This window comes from Apiospora hydei (genome assembly GCF_038363865.1).
Source record: "Apiospora hydei strain CBS 114990 chromosome Unknown utg000008l_segment0_segment0, whole genome shotgun sequence".
In the NCBI taxonomy this organism is placed as follows: Eukaryota; Fungi; Ascomycota; class Sordariomycetes; order Amphisphaeriales; family Apiosporaceae; genus Apiospora; species Apiospora hydei.
Window position 1 is genome coordinate 694,736 of NW_027117367.1, and position 18,264 is coordinate 712,999.

The following is an 18,264-nucleotide window of genomic DNA, read 5'->3' on the forward strand; positions in this document are numbered from 1 at the left end:
AAGATGGGACTGTACACGATGTGCAAAGAGGCTGTCCATTGCGCCATTGGGTATGTAGCTGGCGGTAAGCCTCTATAGGCGGTGCGGTACAGTGCCTGGTGGAGGCTGTGCAATGATCGAGCGGCACGTAACCGCCCGAGACAACAGCCCCAAGCCACAAGTAAGACGGTGAGACGTCCAGCTTGAAATCTGAAAGTTACCCAGATCAGGCAGTCAACAGGTCCAGGTCCTTTGGCATGCCGGCTGCAATATGTCACACCGGAGATGTGTACGATTCGGAGTATTTCCCCCTTGGAGTGGATAGTTCAGACTATTTATACTTTATGCCCCTGAGCACCAAAAAAGTCATAGTTGTGAAGATGGTTTTTTATCCAGTTAGAGAGCGTGCACACTACGTGAGACGCCAGCACGTACCGTACTGTGCGCTGTGCCAGAGCTCTACGGCCAATCAGGTTATGCAGACATCTTACCTATAACGGTTACTCTTTTTGGCGCTCGAGGCGGATCATGTATAGTGGAGGTGCGAATACGGCATTTAGCATTTCGCATACCTACCAGTACTTGCGTAGGTGGCTTGACTCAGCCACAATGCTGGCCGACGGTCCCTTAATCCGTTGCTGGGTTTTCACCTCAGTACCTTACTCCTTTCATGTTACCATAGTATCGTGAGAGCTATTGGTGTGTTCTGTGGCTAATAGAAAGAGCATTATCGTACATAGCTACTGGTCCGTATATTGTTAATTGCTGTTCATAGAGGAATTCATTAGACGGGCTTGGCCTTTTATCCAACTATTGCACCCATCTACCCACGTTATATATATACTCACCCACGCCACCTATCACAATGCACATCCCTTGGTCTCTTCTCCCCTGCCTCGCCGCTGCCGCCGCCGTCCTTCCTCGTGGCACCGGCCACACGATCCCGGCCGCTCCAGCCGTCGTCCGTCGTCAAGAGGAAGCATGCAAATCTTTCTTCTTTTTTCCTTTTTGCCCTTCGACTGATACCGGCAAGCCACCAGGTGCAAACGACACAAACCTGATCGAAGCACCCAAGAATGGTTCCACCTGCGCCACTCCCCAGAAGCGTGTCGAATGGCGCACGTTGGACGCGGCTACGCAGAAGCAATACACCAATGCGGTGCTGTGTCTCCGGACCAAGCCCTCCAAGCTGGGCTTGAACACGACTCTTTACGATGACTTCACTTGGGTCCACGCGCACTTGAATAGCGATAGTAGGTAGTGCAGCAGCAGCGATTATTAGCCCCCTCGCCGGCGCCTCAGACTGATAAGTTAACCTTTGCTCCGGTCTACAGTTCATTTCGTCGCTCAGTTCCTTCCCTGGCACCGCTATTTTGTTCATCTCTACGAATCAGAGTTGAAAGCCTGCGGTTACAATGGCGTCATGTCGTAAGTCTGGGTTCACATTTCAACACCCTCTTTAGTTACTCTTTACTAAACAGCAAAACCCCCTAATGTGTGTAGATACTGGGACTGGACCCTGGACACCCCCAACCCCTCCAACTCCTCCATCTGGGACCCCGTCCACGGCTTCGGCGGCGACGGCGTCGGCCCCGGCCCCCACCGCCTCGACAGCGCCAACCCGACCCTGGACGTCTGCGTGCAGGACGGCCCCTTCGCGAACCTGACCGTGGTCTACGCCGAGACCGCGCACGCGCCGCACTGCCTGTCGCGCAACTTCAACGACGGGCTCGCGGCGTTCCCGGGCGACATGCGGTCCCCTGCGTATTCGGCCCGGGCCGTCGCGGACGTCCAGGAGCGGCGCGACTACGATAGCTACCGCCAGGACCTCGAGGGCGGCCCGCACGACGCTGTACATAAGGCCGTCGGCGGCGAGTTGGCGGTCGCTTCGTCTCCTAATGATCCCCTTTTCTATTTGCACCATACCCAGATTGACCGGCTCTGGTGGCTCTGGCAGCAGTCCAAGTATAGGCACCAGGAGGCGTATGGGGGCCGGAAGACCCAGGATGACCCGGAGGGAAGGATGACGGCCTCCCTTGATGATATGATGCCGTATTTGGGCTTCGCCGATCACATCAAGGTGTCTGAGGTGATGAAAACGGAGAGCTCGATTCTTTGTTACGGGTATTAATTACTACGCCCGTGTTGAAAGCTTTGAACAGGACCAGTTGACATGTTTTGAATCGGAGTGGTGAGAAACTAAATAAACCACCTCACCTATTCCGAACCCACTATGATCTCTAACTACGGTAGTACGGCTGTGAGGTCTCCCGATTCCCTTTTTCGAAGCCAAGCTGAAAATTGACTTGAAGCCTGCAAGGCTACCATCCTCTTATTTGGCGGTGATATGCCCTCGTCCTTGTAACCACTACCATTCTCGTAGCTTGACCCCATCAATTTCAATTCTGCATAAGTTCCTGCCTGGATGCGGGCTAAGCTCTCTTTGAGAAAGTAAGAAATGGACTCTTCGTGGTTTTTACCGACGTCCACGATCAGGCCCAAGAACGTTCTAGATATCTTGATCAATGTTCTGGTCAATGATGCAGTCAAATGATCATTCTCCTCGACATCATAAATCATGGCGTAGATATGCTGGTTGACCAGTCTTGGATCCCAGAAGGTCGTAATTGGAGCTTGGGCCTTTGATTGCAGAGCCATAACGGTGCTTGCTTGGCTCAACACCTCGACCGCCTCTTTCAACTTGCCTTGGCTCACATAAAGCAAGGCCAGCCCGTTCATGTGAGTCAGCGTGTGCGGATGCTCATCCCCATGGTCTCGTCGAAAAGCAAAAGAACAAAAAAAGTCAAGGTCAAATCCCAATTTTGACCAGATTGTTCGAAACAAATTTCGAGTGCAGCGTTCATAGGCCACATGGCAACTGCTGGCATATGCAGCTTAGCCATACAAAAGGAAGCGACTTTAAGCTGTAAGTTCAGCCATGCCATGACACCGATTTTGTCATTTGGGAGGGCTGGTGCAAAGTTCTGGATGTCTTTAACCATTCTAAGACCATGCTCTGCTGAAACCGATTCCCTTTCCGAGCTGGAATCGCGTAGGTCCTCAGACAGCCAAGAAGTGAACACGGAGGTGGAATCAGTACGCTCCGGCAATATGCAGTACAGACGATAAAAAGATAGTCTTGCCAAAGATCAAAACCACGATCCCCTGCGGCTTGAAGCCATCTTCGTGTGGCCAGTTGCACCAGGCTGTGCATTTGAACCCATTGCCCGTCTGGGCGTGTCGAAATTAAGGAACAATCTGCTAAATGCAAGATATCTTCCTCAGAAAAACCCATTTTCGATGATTTGCACATGTTATGCAACGGGCAACATTTAGCTACGGTGGGACGCTGTGACTGAAAAACGGGAGGTCGCAACATGTCGATCACAATAAGCTGAGAGTTAAAAACGCTCATGTACGAAAGGAGATGAGCTGCCGACGGTCTGGTCCGGTGAATGTGGTCAAACATCAGCTGCCAAGTGATGATGATGGAGTTCTTGGCTTCCGGGTCTCGCCGGAGCTGCCCGCCTTCGAAGTTGAGAAGGCTTGCTTTGTCGTGGTCGCTCTGTGCAAACCTCTCAAGGTACTGATTAACGGAGCAAAGCGATGCCAGCCGAGTGATGTAGGCTGCCGCCTGGACAATCGCGAGAGGCACGTACTCGAGGGAGTCGGCAAGGCATTTCATCTTGTCATCCGACTTCCCCAGCTTCTTCTCTGCCAGGGCGACCGCTTCCTCTTGGCTCATTGGGTCGACTTGTATGATGTTGCGCAGCTCGACGAGCTTCAAGGTCGCATTCTTGTTGCGAGAGGTCACGAGAATGGAACCTTTCTCGCAACTGGGAAGATACGATACGAGATGTGGGCGGTTGGGATGAGGACTCTGAGTGCTGTCGATCATAAAGTCGGCACTATCGACATTGTCGAGGATGATGACCCATTCCCCACTGCTCTCACTGACCAGCCAGTTGGTAACCAACTGCAAGACATCGGCTCGGGGGCTGTGTTGCCCCGGCAGCCTAGCATAGGTGGCAATGTTTTGAAAGTCCATCTCAAACCGTCTCGCTGTGTCTGCGAAGATCCAGAAGACCCAGGTCTCCGGCGACCGCTCACGGACTTGGTATGCGTACTCGATGGCGAGCTGAGATTTCCTATTTGGTTTCTGTCAGAAAGCTTGGCCGAGTACAGCGTATGTAAAGGTATAGTAATTACCCGACCCCACCCAAGCCGACCAATGCAGTGCGCGAAAAGCTCTGGGCACGACGCTGATGAAGCCGGTCCATAATCTCTCCGCGTTGGACGAAGTCCGCGTCGCGACTGAAGGGAATAAGAATGGTTGGACTTGGCTGTGTCTCCGATTGATCTTGAACAAATGTCAGTCAATACCAGTCAGTACCAGACGATAGCGGAAGTAGCTTGGGATGGTGTGAGGCAGTGAGTAAGCGTACCGTGCATATGGATGTCTCCTTAACTATACCCTGGAAGAGCCGACCCCCACTGCCGACTGACGAGTTGCCGAAGGTCTGGCTTGTGCCTGATCCGGACCCAATAGTGTCTGACATCGTAGTGAAATCAGGTGATCTCCAAGACACGTCTTTGAACCTGCAGGATAATGTTGCGCTCGAAAAGGACCTGTGACGGGAGACAGAGGAAGGCAGTGTTGATTGGAAGATCATGGGGCATCTTGAACAGAGACCAGACGGGGAACCCAGCGGAAATAAAGCCAGTCTCTGAAATATGATTGCTAACCAATGAATGTGAAATGAAACTGTCACATATGAGACCAGACGGCAGAATGTCCGAGATGTTACATATCAATCCAATATTACTTGGCAGCTGACCTCACCTACAGCAATAACGAAGAACATAAATTACAGAAACCCCTACCTTGCCCCTCCTCCCACGGGTAGCCTGGACTTATCGAGATTACTCTTTAGCACCATGGATCCGTTGAGTGCCACAGCCAGTGTCATCGCTGTCGCCGGCCTCGCCGTGCAGAGCGCTAAAGCCGCCACCAAGGTCATCGATGGGTTGCAAGAGGCGCCGCAGGTCGTTGTCCACTCGAGAGCGCTCCTTTCCGGGACAGAGGATTCCCTGAGCGCCCTGACCGCCATCTTGAAACCTACCAGCAGCAGCAACAGCAGCAGCAGTACTTCGACCCATCTGGGCGCCATTCTGCGCGATATTCGCCTCCAAAGAGCCTTGGATTCCACCAAATTGCTCTGAGACAATTTCACCGCAGCAATGTCTCGATACACTGCTCATTCGACAAGTTCCGTTCTGAGCAAGAGGGACAGGGTGAACGTCAGCCTCCACGAGTCGGAGATAACCCAGTTCAACCGGCAATTGAACGGCTGCCAAGACACTATCACGGTCGCTATAACAACTGTCACATTGTAAGTCGAAGTGGCTTATAACCTGGGTAAAATGCGAAGAAAAGACTAATTAGCCATACGCAGACTCATCTCAAGCCGCACATCTGGAGATATCGAGCAGATGAGTTCTCGCTTCACCGCCCTAGAGAAGACATTGTCGGCATTGGTCTCCAAGCTTTCCCAAGAGGCTTCCAATTATCCAACGCTGGAGGACAAGATGCAGCAACTCCAGATTGAAGATGATCAGTCCAGCCGCGACATAAACGACGCGCTGCAGGATACCTGCAAGGCCGCCCTGAAGGCGTCACAGGCGACGCGGACCGGCCAGACGTTTGGTGATATGCAGGTGGACAAGTCTATCGCTATGCAGGGAATAGTCGGTGCAGCCCAAAAGGGTGTTGAGCAGACGTTCGGAAACCTGGTGGCTCAGAACGAGAGCAGGGAATTTCAGGGGCATATGGATTCAAATGCATTTGCCGCAATGTTCAAGTAGCATGTTAATAATGTCTATCGTAGACCGGGAGTAATTCGAAAAACGATGTTGCTTAAGAGAACTAAAATGATCTCTATATTTCAGAGATCAACCCCTCGCACGAATTTTAGATATCTACTAGACGTACATTCCCACAGGGCCGCGAAAATCAAAGTTTTAGGCAAAGCTCCTTCCTACCTGTCAGCAACACCTCTATTCGCAATGAAGATAACCCTTCTCCAGCCGAGAGACACGATTGTGTCTGTCTACCCGAGGCGGAGTGGCATCATGGCAAACGACGAAGTCCCTCTCGACCTTAATCCCGGGACACCGCCCGGCTTCACTCTCGCCAGTAGCGCTGTCCTCCCGCCGCAAGGTCGTGCCGGACTGGCCCCACGTCCGCTGGAAGTACGTCAGGGGTGCGTGGAACCGGGCCCGGAAGTCGGCTCGCATCCCGAGCAGAAACGCGCGGAGGGCCGGGATGCTGGCGGCGATGAGGCTGGACATGCCTTCGGCGGACATGAGGATCCAGCCGAACCAGCCGTACTCTGAACTCAAGTCAGTATTGGTATCGCGCAAGAACGGATGAGAAACTTGCTTACCATAGAAGTCCGCCATAAACCCCGGCGATATCCACGCATACCGAAAGATCGTGATACCCCCCGACACCACCCCAATACTCATCGCCAACCCCGTCCCGACCTTCTCGCGCGTCCGCATCTTCCTGACCGACCACACCACAACCCACGACATCGCAATCAGCGCGAAATCGCTAAACGCGCTCCACGCCCCGCTCGCCCAGCCGACGTACAGCACCGCCCTCCCGTCGCCCCGGCACGTCCCCTCCATCTCGCCGTACTGCAGCTTCTGCAGGGGGATGCACTGCGTCAGCCGGACGAGGACGAGGGCGAACATGGTCACGCCGACCAGGCCCGCGACGATGATCCAGATGGCGAGGCGCCACCAGCGGTCCCGCCGGAGGCGGAGCAAGGCCAGGGCGAAGGAGACGCGCGCGGTGCCAACGACGATGGTCTCGAGGTTCGGGTAGACCAGCGCCAGGGTGGCGAGCTGGTAGACCCGGCCCGGGTGCAGATTGAGACGGTCGCGGCCCAGTCCGAGTCCGAGGTCCGCGGCGCGCTGCGCGCAGCAGGCCGCCGCGAACTGCAGCAGCCAGGCGCAGATCATGGCGGCGTCGTCCCACCAGAGAGGGCGGGCGCGGCTCACTTTGGCGAAGATTCTCAGGGCTAGCACGGCGGCGCCCGCCATGGTCAGGCACCAGATGCTCGCGGACAGCACTCCGGCGTGTGGATTCGCATATTCTTCCAGAGGAGCAGGCGGTGGTGAGGTTGAGTTGGGTTGCAGTTGCGGGGGCACTTTGCCGGGTTGCAAGTTCACGCCGTCTATATATACCATCTTCGGATAGGTGTTGATGTATTATTGATGGTATTATCTGAGGTTTGAAATGTTAAACCACGGGACGTAAAGGGCTGGTAGATTCGGACGAGGTAGTGTGGACGATCTATTGTACTAACCAGTGGATGGTTGTTGCGTGACCCCTTATCCGCAACTCACGGCCCGACGCCCTTGGATGTCATAACGCAAGCCCTTGCAGTCGGCAGGTCGCTTCGCAGCCCCCTTGCTGTTTACGGCATCTCGTTGGTCGCACCCAATGGCAAACGCGCCAAGATATGCGGCTCAATCTATCTGAGTCGAATGCTGTGTAACCCGAGACGCCGTTGGCAGGTGATGTGTGCAGTTTGCCATATCCAGACAATTTGGATGAAAGAGGCAAACACCACTTGGCCTAAGAACGTGGCCCCATTACCCAATTTTCCATACAGTAAGGCAGTTAAGATATAGCACCTGTTGGTGTAATGTTATGTATCACCACGCGTTGCATTTTTCTGGCGGTAATTGCTGATTCTATTGCAGACATGGGATTTGTGAGGCCATAACTCTTTCCACTCTACGTCACCCCTTGCATCTAAAGACTGCTCCGTTAATATCCAAGTCAATCTACCCCCGTTCCGACAATTTGTAAACACTTCAAGTAACACATCCCAAATCCAACATTGATGCGATATCATGTCTCATTAATTCGTTCTAAGAAGCTACACATCTAAGCCCGCGTCTATCCAAACCTCACCGGGCACCTCTACGTCGACACAGCGTAAGCAGTACCGTAAGGCTCCAACTTGGTCCCCAGAATATCGACGTATCCGTACTTGGAGCCATCCTTGCTCTCGCCCATCTCCTTGCCCCATTGCTGCATGGAACTCTGGAACGCCTTCAGGTGCTCATCGTTGGTAAGGTCGAGCGGCTCCTTGTCGTTGCCGACGAGGCGGATCTGCGTGCCGGCCGCGACGTTGGTGATGCCGAAATCCTGCTCGTCGAGCTTGTAGTCGAGCGCGCCGGTCACCTTTCCCGCGAGGATCTTGTTCGGCAGATCGAACTCGTGCGTGATGGGCCGCGCCAGCCCGACACCATGCACCGAGTTCAGCGCCTCCACCATGGCGCTCGCCGAGCGGAGCCCGCCGGTGACGTACGCCTTGGTCTTCTTGAGCTGCGGCACGATCTGGTCCGCGAAGTCCAAGAAGAAGGCCTCGCGCTTCTTGGTGGACTCGCGCTTGTGCTGGAACCCGAGGGCCTGGTAGGTGCCGCCCGAGAGCTCGACGAAGTCAAACTGGTGCTTCTCGAGTTCGACGCAGAGCTGCTGGCAGTCCTCGGTCGAGAAGCCGCCCTCCTGGAACTCGACGCTATTGAGCTTGATGCTCAACCCGAAGCCGTTGTCGGGCACGCGCGCGGATCGCGTCGGCGATCTCGAAGATGATGCGGGCGCGGTTCAGGAGGGGGCCGCCGTATTGGTCGGTTCGCTTGTTGGTGGAGGGGGCCAGGAACTGGGCGAGGAGGTAGCCGCTAGACATCGGTCAGCGTTCGCTCATCCGAAGGAACTACTCTTATGCATCGGGGGAAGTCAACTTACTGGGCTCCGTGCAGCTCGACTCCGTCGTAGCCGGCCTTGTACAGGTACTCAGCCGCATGAGCGAAGCCGCCAATGACCTCGTCAAAGTCCTTCTTCTCCATAGCGCGGGGCTTGCCAAACGTCATCCCCATAACCTCGCCCTCGAGCTGGACGTCGCTCGCACTGATGGGCGTCGGGTTAATAGCGTCTGTAACCTGGCGACCCGGGTGCGACAGCTGCGCGATAATAAGACTGCCGTGCTTCTTGCTCTGCGCCGCGAGCTCCCGGAACTGGTCGAAGCGCTCGCCCTCGAAGGGGGCGTCGGCGGGGATGATGGGGTTGCCCGCGGCCTCGAGCTGGTCGTAGGCGACCATGACGTTGCCCGTCAGGATGACGCCGTGGCCGCCCTCGCCCCAGCGACGGTACACGTTGACGAGGCGGTCGGTTGGCACGCCGCGCTTGGGCTTGTCCTTGGGGTCCCAGGTCGACAGGCGCTCCGTCATGGCGCCCTTGAGGAACCGGTTGGGCGCCGTCTTGCCGCTGAACTCGAAGTGCAGGGGCTGGCCCAGGGACGAGACGTCGACCTTCTCGCTCTGGATGCGGGGTTGCTGTGATGGCGCCATGGTTGGATGAGGCGTTTGCGTTTTTGTTTCAAGGGGAAACTGAATACAGAGTTCGCTGCTTAGGTCTATGAACGCGTGAAAGTATATGCAAAATCACAGTCTAAATCTGGGTATCTCTTGAGTTGGGTATGTAGTTACTTGGACAAGCGTTCGACCCCGGGGCCAGCATCTTCTTAAATACATACACTTTGACCATCTCCACCTCTTCTAGAAGAGCGGTATCTCAAACCGGAGCTCGTTCCTGGCAGCTAGTGTGTAGGAGGCGAGTATGGTGCGGGACAAGCGGACAGCCCGGACAGCAGATTCATGGTTGTGGACCATCTCGGACTTCCATGACGTATTCTACTCACTCTCCAAAATATTGGCTGGCGGCAAAGACCGTCTCCAGTCACGCCATGTAACCATTGGTAAGCCCAGCGATCGAAGTTACAATAAGCTTCAATGCAAACAATTACCAATCCGGCTGCTTGGTCATATCAGATCAGATCTAATGATCCTGCCACACGTGGTGATCGCAAAGTTTCTTTTCGGCACCTTCTTAACTGGCAGGCGGGTGGGTTCCGCCCGCACGTCATGAGCAAACCCCGACCGGGAGTGCCCCTCAGTGGGACGGACGCTTATCTCCGATCCATCTGCCCACGCATCATCCCGTTAGAATGTTCCCAGAACCCGCCAGGATTTCTTGGCCCTCTCTGCCTGTCAATGTGGCACCATGAATCTCTAGTTCACTATCCTGAGTCATTTGTCTTGGCTAGAACGGGCAGTAGAACGGGAATAACACGCGGAAAAAGGATGTGGTGCTAGACAAGTCGCTAGGGGAGTTTTGGACTGCTTAATAATTCTGGTGGTGGCGCCAACCAGTAAAGTCTCCTGCCTCGGCAATTGAATTTGGTTCAGGGGTCACTATTCCCCGTCAATTCAATTGACCACTAACGACCAGATCTGCCAAAAGCCAAATGGAATACCAATAGCGCTATCAGGAATCAAACTTAGCTCCAGTCGTGCAGCATCCAACCTGCCCCCTAGACATGGCGAAACAACAACGCAAAGCCAAATCACGACCTCCCCGGCCAAACCTCCTCCGCGATACTCTTAACCAGCTCCAGCTTCTCCCACATCCGCCCCATCGTCATCCCCACCCCGCCCGCGAGGCTACTACTACTAAACCCGCACTGCGGACTCAGCGCCAACGAACCCAGCGCCTCCTCCACACTGACCTCCTGCGCCGCCGCGACGACCGCAGCCGCCTCCCGGATCGAAGCGATCACCGTCCCGCGGTCCTCGAGCTCCGCCCTCTTCGTCGAGACCAAGCCCAACACGACGTTCTTCCCCCGCGGCAGGAACCGCAGCGGCTCGAACCCCCGCTGCGCTCCCGGTCGTCAAACTCCATCAGGTAAGTACTATAGTCCGTCTCGCGAAACAGCTTGTACGCGATCTTCTCGTACGAGCCCGAGACCCAGTGCGTCGAGCCGGCCATGTTGCCGCGGCACAAATGCACGCCCATGTGCAGATCGTCTGGCTTGTTCGCTAGTAGCTGGTTGTGCGTGCGGATGTACAGGTCCAGCAAGGCGTCGGTGTCGGTCCCGTCCTTCGCGCACCCTTCGACGAACTGCGGGGAGCAGAAGTAGGTCAGGTGCGGGTCGTCGATCTGGATGTTGCGGAGGCCGTGGTCGTAGAGGGTGCGGAGCTCGGCGGCGTAGCACTTCGCCAGGTCGTCGAAGTACTCCTGGTCCGAGGCGTAGCCCGACTCGGGCGTCCAGGCGGTTCCGGGCTTGAGCTGGATGTGCTGGTAGTTGGGCGTGGGGATCGTCATCTTGGCCTCCTTCCAGAGGTGCTGCTCCGGCAAGCTGTCGCGCAGCGCGAGCCATTCGGCCAGGTACGGCGACTCCTTGTACTCGATCCGGCCCGTGCACACGACCGCGGCGCGGGTCTTGGCCCCCATGCGGGCGAGGCCCGTCGTGGTCGGGAAGTCGGTGCGGAACGCGTCCGGGATGGGCAGGTCCGGCCTCGCCTCGAAGCCGGACAGCTTCTCGAAGAAGCCGCCGTAGTAGATGTGGCGCGCGTACTCGCCGTCCGTGATGGGGCGGATGCCCTTCTCTAGTTGCAACCGGACCACGTCGCGGACGGCTTGCGACTCGACCTCTCTGACAGCCTCGGGCACTTCGAGCGAGTACATTTTGGTAGGTGATGCGAGCTCGGCGCGGGCGTCCAGTAGGCTCTGGGGCCGGAGCAGGGAGCCCACGTGGTCGGCTCGGAAAGGGGTGTCATGGTTGTGGCTGTGTTCTGATTCAAGCCAGAGATAGGGTAGTTCTACGAAATAAGTGTGGGAGGGTTAAACGTAGTTAGAGCCGGTTGAACGTGTTAAATACGAGGACTGGATGGAAATACCTTTCCCCGCATCCCCATCCGCTGGAAGTATATTTATATCTGATGGGACGACATGTTGTGGAGACAATTGTGACTCTGTTTCTGCAGGTCTGTCGCCTCCAAATACATGATTCATAAATATGTTTCGGATGCTATTGGCCCGCTGCTATGTAACCCACAAAAGGGCATAGAACAGGCCAATCACGCTGACGATCATAAAGGGCAATATGACAAGAAGTCTGCTTGCCACGCCGTCCACCAACGCCATCGCCATCAAAATCCCGTACACCGTGGCGAATAGGGGGTACAGAACCGGTCTCTGTGAAAGTCCAGTCCCCAGTAACAGCACCGTAAGCACCAAACACCACCACTTGTTGTCCTTAAACCACATCAACAGCCCCCGCCCCAGACTCAGCCGACTCTTCTCCGGGCAGTCGGAGATAAACGAGATGTCGCCGCCGTTCAGGTGCTTGTTAATCTCCTGCTTGAGCGGTTTCTCCCTCAGCCTGTCGGGATCGATGCCGGCTTTGTCGAATTGCCGGCACATGGTGTCGGCCAGATAGGACACGGCCCTCCAGCCCTTGGTCACCTCTTTTTCCCTCTGCAGTGGCAGCTTGAACTGCGCGGCGAGCCACAAGAGCCAGAGGCCGACCGACCACACCGCCAGCAATACGCAATTCAGCAGGGCCTGGACGAAAGAGAAGCCCCACTCGTACACCTACGGAAAGTGGAACTCGTAGTCAACATAAACTAAGCCCGTGCAAGACATCGAGGAACAGAAGGTGGAAGGATGCAGTAGCTTACGTTCATCAGCGGCTGACAAGCCCCGTTAGCTTTAATGTCGTCCATCGAGTAGAGCTGGCCGTGGGCGGTCCACATGAGCCGGCCGCTGTCGTTGAACGGGCACTCGCCGGTGCGGGGGTCCACCCACCCGTTGCCGTAGAGCATGTCCTCGGGGTCCGGGCCGGGCTCCTGGCTCAAGTGCGAGCCCGCGAGATAGAAGGCCGAGATGTTCAGCGCCGGGGGTTCCAGGATCACCATGACGGGCGCCATGTCCCACTCGGACGTCGCGTCGCTGAGGCCGTAGAAGCCGTTTCGGGATACGTCTGGGATGTTGTTTTCATTGGTCAGGCACACAGATACATATTATTATCGGGGTTGCGATTTCCAAGTGGAAACCTGGAACCGGGGAGGCTTACAGAGAGACGTTGCGTTCTTGATCGCGCAGGCCCGGCTCGAGTCCGAGCAGTCCGGAGAGGGAATCGTAGCTAGGGGATCCTGCATCGACCTGGCGTTCGCCGCGTCCGAATACGGCACCACATAATCGTCTGTCAAATTGATGCGGTGCCCATCATGAATGACGTAGGCGGCATAGTCGAACCGCGCAAAGGGGATGGACGTGCCATTGTGGTCTTTGACAAAGGTCATCATGACGCCGATATACCCCGTCATCGAACCCACCAGCGTGGGGAACACGAGGACGTACACGGTGGACAGGACCATGAAGACCATGGCCGTGGTGGAGATGAGGCGTCGCCGCTTGATGAAGTCCCGGCTGAGACGGAAGGGGGTGGCGATGTTGGCGTCGCCGTTGATGAAGACAAGGCGGAATGTTTGGTAGGTTACGGGCGCGGACTGCATGGAGGCGGAGACGTAGTGGCGGAACACTTTCCAGGAGAATATGGCCATGAGGCCTTGGCCGCCGCGGCCTATTATCTATGCCATTCATAGGTCAGCGTCAACAGGCCATATAGTCAGTCCACCATGCGGTAACCCAAGGCAAGTAGAGGGCAGGCGAACTTACCACATCCCAGCATATATCAATAATCTTAACAGTAGCAAATGACATGGCCCCACTGCCACCGACCTTGTAGGTATTCGTCTTGAGCGTGATATCGAAAAACCCCATACTGAAGAGATTCTTCTGGTCGCGCTCAGGATTGACCGTCCCGTCCTCCATGCACGCAGACGGTGTCGACGAGAGGCCCATTCCCGACCTCCCCCGCCCGATAAGCACCACCGTGATGACGACGAGGAACGTCAACCAGAGAAATAAGGGGGCGAAAAGCAACTGTCTCTTCCATTGGACGGCTCGAAACTCGGCATCTATCTGCTGCCGCGTCTGTCGGGTGGAGTCGGCAATCCGCTGGTGGAAGGTCGCCCACCTTGATGTTTGCTCGTGTTTACCTGACCCAAGGAGGTCTTCTTCGCTTTGGATCTGTAAGGGGTCCAGCCCCATCATCAGTGATGGAGTACTCATAGTAGACAAACATTCGGTAAAGACAGAGGATTGGGTCGGCAGGGTTTCCCGCCGGAAGGCCTCCGCGGCGGCCGCCTGTCTCTTAAATGGACCGGAGTATGCAAGAGCCTCATACTGCTTGCTCGCTTTTGCCTCAATGAAAGCTCTTAGATAATATGAAGCAAGTGGTGTTGTATTGTCTGACTCCGACACTGGGGTAGTAGTGCAACTGCTGGCGAAAGTCAGCATGGCCCCCAAGACCCCAGCCTCTGGCGGCTGTCAGCCAACCATTGGCCCATCCCCAATATCCCCGGTAGAATGTCAACGGGCCAATTGGTGATGTTCCACCACTCTGACTACATGCTGGTGTGCCACCCCGGAGTTGATCTCCAACGAACTGTGGTGTAGGGCTGAGTTGCAGAAACGTGTGTGTCCGTTCTTATCAGCAAATCAGAAACGTTTTGGATGCAAGTAAGCACCGATTTTTCCGAATGGCTTCTCATTGGCTTGAAGAGATGGCCTTGCATGTGATTTCTATTTTTAACCATCAGGAATTCGCGAATCATTCCCCATATCAATACTGACATGATCATGGCCAGGTGCCGAAAATGCCGTCTTGGGCTTATCCCCTTAAACGCCCTAACGCTGCCCTCCGTACAATACCTCCATTCAGTGATCGACGCGGCCGTGCGGGACGGAACCAGGTGAGTCTGACCAATTAAAAATTGTATCCAGAGCGTCGGACGTTTAAAACGAGCCACCGATAACACTAAATTGATCCCTGGTCCGTACAGTACGGCAGTGTCTGGTGAAGGGCAGCGTTGGGGCGTTTAAGGGGATAGGGGTTTCTACCTATTCAACGAGACTTGGCGGGGTTCCTTTCTGCCATGCCACCGCGGCCCGGCCCGATTGCTAAACGGAGAAGAAAGTCTCACTGATATTGCATCTTTGCCAAAAAGATTTCCATCGCATCCGCAGCTGTTCGTTTTCATCAAAAAAGGGGGCTTGAAGGGAAAACACAAACGCAACAGCATCGAAGGGGGCTTTGGAACTAGATCTATAACATTGAAAACGAAACTAGCTATTGCTAGGATATCTAATTTTCATCCTGTGCCGTCGTCCGGCTGCTTCGTGCTTGTAACCACCGTGCCACGCCCAAGACGCACGCGCCCCCGAGCACCGACAGCCCTCCAAACGTCTGCGCGTACCGGTACTGTCCCCCATCCAGCGCAATCAATGCACCTGCAATCGGCGGACCCGATAAGCAAGCGATACTAAGGACCGTGAATGCCATACCGGTCCGCACGCCCATCTTGGCCGGGTCGGCCGTGAGGCCCGCCAACGCGGACGGGAGCAACGTCTGCACGGCATTGGCGCAGACGCCGTACAAGACCACGAAGGCGATATAGCTGGGTTCCGAGTGGACGCCCATCCAGCCCAGTAGCGCGACGCCGACGCCGACGGCGAATGGGATCAGGAGGTTGAAGGAGCCGCAGTAGAGGTTGGCGAGGAGGGCGGGTGCCAACCGACCGGGGACGCCGACGGCGTTCATAATCAACAACAAGAGTAAGGATTCCGCGGGTTCTAGTCCGATGATGTTCGTTCCGTAAGAAGCAATCTAGATTTCAATTAGTTAATAATCCGGCGCTGTTAGCCAAGGCAAGTATGCAAGGGGCGACTTACGAAGAAAGATGCGAAGTTAAGACCCCAACCTACGAAGAAAATACCAACCGCGAACAGAACATATGTGGCGTCCTTCCAAGATTCCGAGTCAAACCACGGTGCCGATAAGGGCTTCTCAATAGCTTTGGGCTTCGCAATAGCTAGGATGACGGCGCAGTTGAAGAGGACGACGAAGCCCATGACCCGGATGGTCCAGGGGTGGCCAATCTTGAATGCCAACTCTCTCGCAATCTGTATGCGGAAAGGGTATTAGGTGGGTACTCAGAGGTCTCACTTAATACAAAGAGGGTGGGACGCATTTCAACTCACCATCGTGAAGATCACACCACCGACCGGCGCACCGCAAGACGACACCCCCAAAGCGAAAGCCCTATAACGCTTGAAGTAGAGTGACACCAGCGTCACGCAAGGAGTGAACAGGATCCCGTTTCCCAGACCCTGTACCATGCCCTGCGCCAGCAACAACTGCGCGAACTGTCCAGGCCGCTCGACGAAGGAGGTGACGACGATGCCGACGAGCTGCAGGAGGCAGCCCGTCACGAGCAGGCTCCGGAAGTAGCCCTGGTCCATCAGGCGGCCCGAGATGGCGCCGATGAAGGGTAGGGAGAGTTGAAGCGAGCCGGTCCAGGAGATGTCGGCCGGGGAGCGCTGGAGGGTAGTCTGCCAGTGCGACTGGAAGGCGCCAAAGGAAGAGTAGTAGCCGTAGCCGTTGACCAGGAGCAGGAAGCTCGCGAAGACCTGCAGCCATGCCTGGAGCGTGTGCTCGCTTTCCTCCTGGGACGGTGTCGTCGTCTTCTCGGATTTGAAGTCTTCGAGGTCGTCGGAGTCCGAGCTGTATCTGGGAGGGGTATCGAGCGCCGATGCTGCTCGTGACGCTGGTGGTATAAACTTACCCGTGGGCGACGAGTTCAGCGGGCCGGGTTCGGATAGAGAGAACTTGATCTGTCTGATGACGACGGCAGTCTCCACGGGGGGCCGACATCCGGACGCGCCAAGGTGGCCTGGTGAATGGAGGACGACATGTTGGAAATAAAAGGACCTTGAGGGTCCGACGGATGAAGACCTTTTCGAAATGTCGAAAGCCGAGCGTGTGATCCAATCCAAAATGAACGGAGACCGATGGCGTCTTCGTCTATACTTAAGAAGAGAAGAGCACAGCTGAAAGCCCGGTGGGAAACCTATCAGGGTTCGAGAATGGATCGACGAGCTACAGAACATCAAACAGACGATTGTCGATCTTTTCCAACGGCAGGGACGACTGGTTGAGTATCGGCTCGGGTTTCTAGCGACCTCACCGAGCGCATGATTGGTCTCTTTCCCAATTGTGATTGGAAGGTGCATTCAACGTCTGACAGCCCCGTTTGCTCCTTCCCGAGGGACCCAATAAGGTAACCGTTCGAGCATCAATGCATGGTCGGGAAGGAAACAAACCTGTGACGTTCCTCTTTAGGAACCTTTCAGCAAGAACGAACGACCTAGCCATGTCGGGCTCGGGTTGGCCGCAAGATGCAAACTTGCGCAAACTTCGCAATCCGTCGCCGTCCGAGGTGTGCGAGCGCTTACGTCGTGGTCGAGTTGCAAAAATATCGACCAGAGGTTTAAGCTCGCGTTGGCAGACCTTGGCAATTCATGGCTGGATGCGAGAACCCCGGACGGAAACAGGCCAAGAGGGCGAACAAGATCATATGTCGTCTTGGTGGGCATCTGGATGGGTTAAATATAGTAAGAGCGTCTCGGCAGGTGGGCCTGTCTGTCACTGCGGCATTTCTCGAGTCTTTTCCACAACCCCTTTTCAGCAGGGGCCAACCCCGTTCCACTGACAAGGGGTATACTGGGCGGTTTGAAACCCGTATGTCAACGCGCAATCGATATGGGGAGATCATTTGTTTGTATCGCCACAGCATATCCGCAGTATCAATGCCTCTCCAAGTGGGTACTCTACAGGTTTGCTTCGTGGCGAATCATGGGGTCGACGTACGCTAGTGTCCAGACCCAAAAGCACCCGATGTTTCGTTTCACAGTTCAAATGTCAATAACATTATGGTTATCCTCCAATCCGCAGTTCCCAATATATTGAAAATTACAACATAGGATATATCACAGTTGCCTGTCTATAGCATACCTGTTTCGATGCGAAACAGGTCAAGTGCTATCTATGGACTACCTGGTGGCTCTGCTCACTACTTTAGACATCGACATATCTAATATACTTCCTGTTGATGCTGGGAGACTTCAGGCTCCAACATGTTCAGAAACCCCAGACATACTCTTTCTGGTGATTCAGATCGGAATCATATATCTGGTGAGTGGGTGGAGCACTTGGGTAGCTGTCAGGCTATATCAACATCGCAATTATGCCAGATCAAACCTAACGACGTTGGGGCAACGGTGTTTCTATATTATATCAACGGAGGATTATTTCGCACACAATTTAGAGTATACAATGGAAGCAAAGATTCAAGGCATGCCTTTGTCTTAGACCCGTGGGATGTTCCAGAAATATGATCAACTCCGAGTTCTCCAGGGCAGAAACAGTGACCACCACAGTCTTTCCAGTTCTAACTTAG

At 55.1% G+C, this 18,264-nt stretch overlaps 8 protein-coding genes across 8 annotated transcripts; 2 read left to right on the forward strand and 6 right to left on the reverse strand.

The window, feature by feature from the left end:
• Nucleotides 1-844: 844 nt before the first annotated feature.
• PG997_010771 (uncharacterized protein) lies at nucleotides 845-2,110 on the forward strand (the record flags this gene model as incomplete). Its single annotated transcript, XM_066815086.1, has 3 exons — nucleotides 845-1,232; nucleotides 1,314-1,407; nucleotides 1,483-2,110. 3 exons carry the CDS (start codon nucleotides 845-847, stop codon nucleotides 2,108-2,110), a joined length of 1,110 nt encoding a protein of 369 aa, XP_066664376.1.
• Nucleotides 2,111-2,911: 801 nt separating this feature from the next.
• Nucleotides 2,912-4,538, reverse strand: PG997_010772 (uncharacterized protein; the record flags this gene model as incomplete). Its single annotated transcript, XM_066815087.1, has 3 exons — nucleotides 2,912-4,127; nucleotides 4,189-4,322; nucleotides 4,425-4,538. 3 exons carry the CDS (start codon nucleotides 4,536-4,538, stop codon nucleotides 2,912-2,914), a joined length of 1,464 nt encoding a protein of 487 aa, XP_066664377.1.
• Nucleotides 4,539-4,917: 379 nt separating this feature from the next.
• Nucleotides 4,918-5,844, forward strand: PG997_010773 (uncharacterized protein; the record flags this gene model as incomplete). Its single annotated transcript, XM_066815088.1, has 3 exons — nucleotides 4,918-5,125; nucleotides 5,219-5,372; nucleotides 5,436-5,844. The coding sequence occupies 3 exons, from the start codon at nucleotides 4,918-4,920 to the stop codon at nucleotides 5,842-5,844; spliced, it is 771 nt and encodes a 256-aa protein (XP_066664378.1).
• A 192-nt stretch (nucleotides 5,845-6,036) lies between these two features.
• Nucleotides 6,037-7,236, reverse strand: PG997_010774 (Integral membrane family protein; the record flags this gene model as incomplete). The annotated part of the gene is made up of 1 exon (XM_066815089.1): nucleotides 6,037-7,236. One exon carries the CDS (start codon nucleotides 7,234-7,236, stop codon nucleotides 6,037-6,039), a length of 1,200 nt encoding a protein of 399 aa, XP_066664379.1.
• Nucleotides 7,237-7,978: 742 nt separating this feature from the next.
• Nucleotides 7,979-9,408, reverse strand: PG997_010775 (NADH-dependent flavin oxidoreductase nadA; the record flags this gene model as incomplete). Its single annotated transcript, XM_066815090.1, is given in 3 exon segments — nucleotides 7,979-8,587; nucleotides 8,601-8,739; nucleotides 8,807-9,408. The coding sequence occupies 3 exon segments, from the start codon at nucleotides 9,406-9,408 to the stop codon at nucleotides 7,979-7,981; spliced, it is 1,350 nt and encodes a 449-aa protein (XP_066664380.1).
• Nucleotides 9,409-10,463: 1,055 nt separating this feature from the next.
• Nucleotides 10,464-11,584, reverse strand: PG997_010776 (5-methyltetrahydropteroyltriglutamate-homocysteine methyltransferase; the record flags this gene model as incomplete). The annotated part of the gene is made up of 2 exons (XM_066815091.1): nucleotides 10,464-10,777; nucleotides 10,810-11,584. The coding sequence occupies 2 exons, from the start codon at nucleotides 11,582-11,584 to the stop codon at nucleotides 10,464-10,466; spliced, it is 1,089 nt and encodes a 362-aa protein (XP_066664381.1).
• Nucleotides 11,585-11,941: 357 nt separating this feature from the next.
• PG997_010777 (uncharacterized protein) lies at nucleotides 11,942-13,464 on the reverse strand (the record flags this gene model as incomplete). Its single annotated transcript, XM_066815092.1, has 3 exons — nucleotides 11,942-12,493; nucleotides 12,580-12,881; nucleotides 12,975-13,464. 3 exons carry the CDS (start codon nucleotides 13,462-13,464, stop codon nucleotides 11,942-11,944), a joined length of 1,344 nt encoding a protein of 447 aa, XP_066664382.1.
• Nucleotides 13,465-15,110: 1,646 nt separating this feature from the next.
• PG997_010778 (Aspyridones efflux protein apdF) lies at nucleotides 15,111-16,696 on the reverse strand (the record flags this gene model as incomplete). The annotated part of the gene is made up of 3 exons (XM_066815093.1): nucleotides 15,111-15,632; nucleotides 15,698-15,928; nucleotides 16,007-16,696. Coding segments are annotated over 3 exons (1,443 nt in total), but the record flags the coding sequence as incomplete, so codon positions are not given.
• Between the last annotated feature and the right edge of the window lie 1,568 nt (nucleotides 16,697-18,264).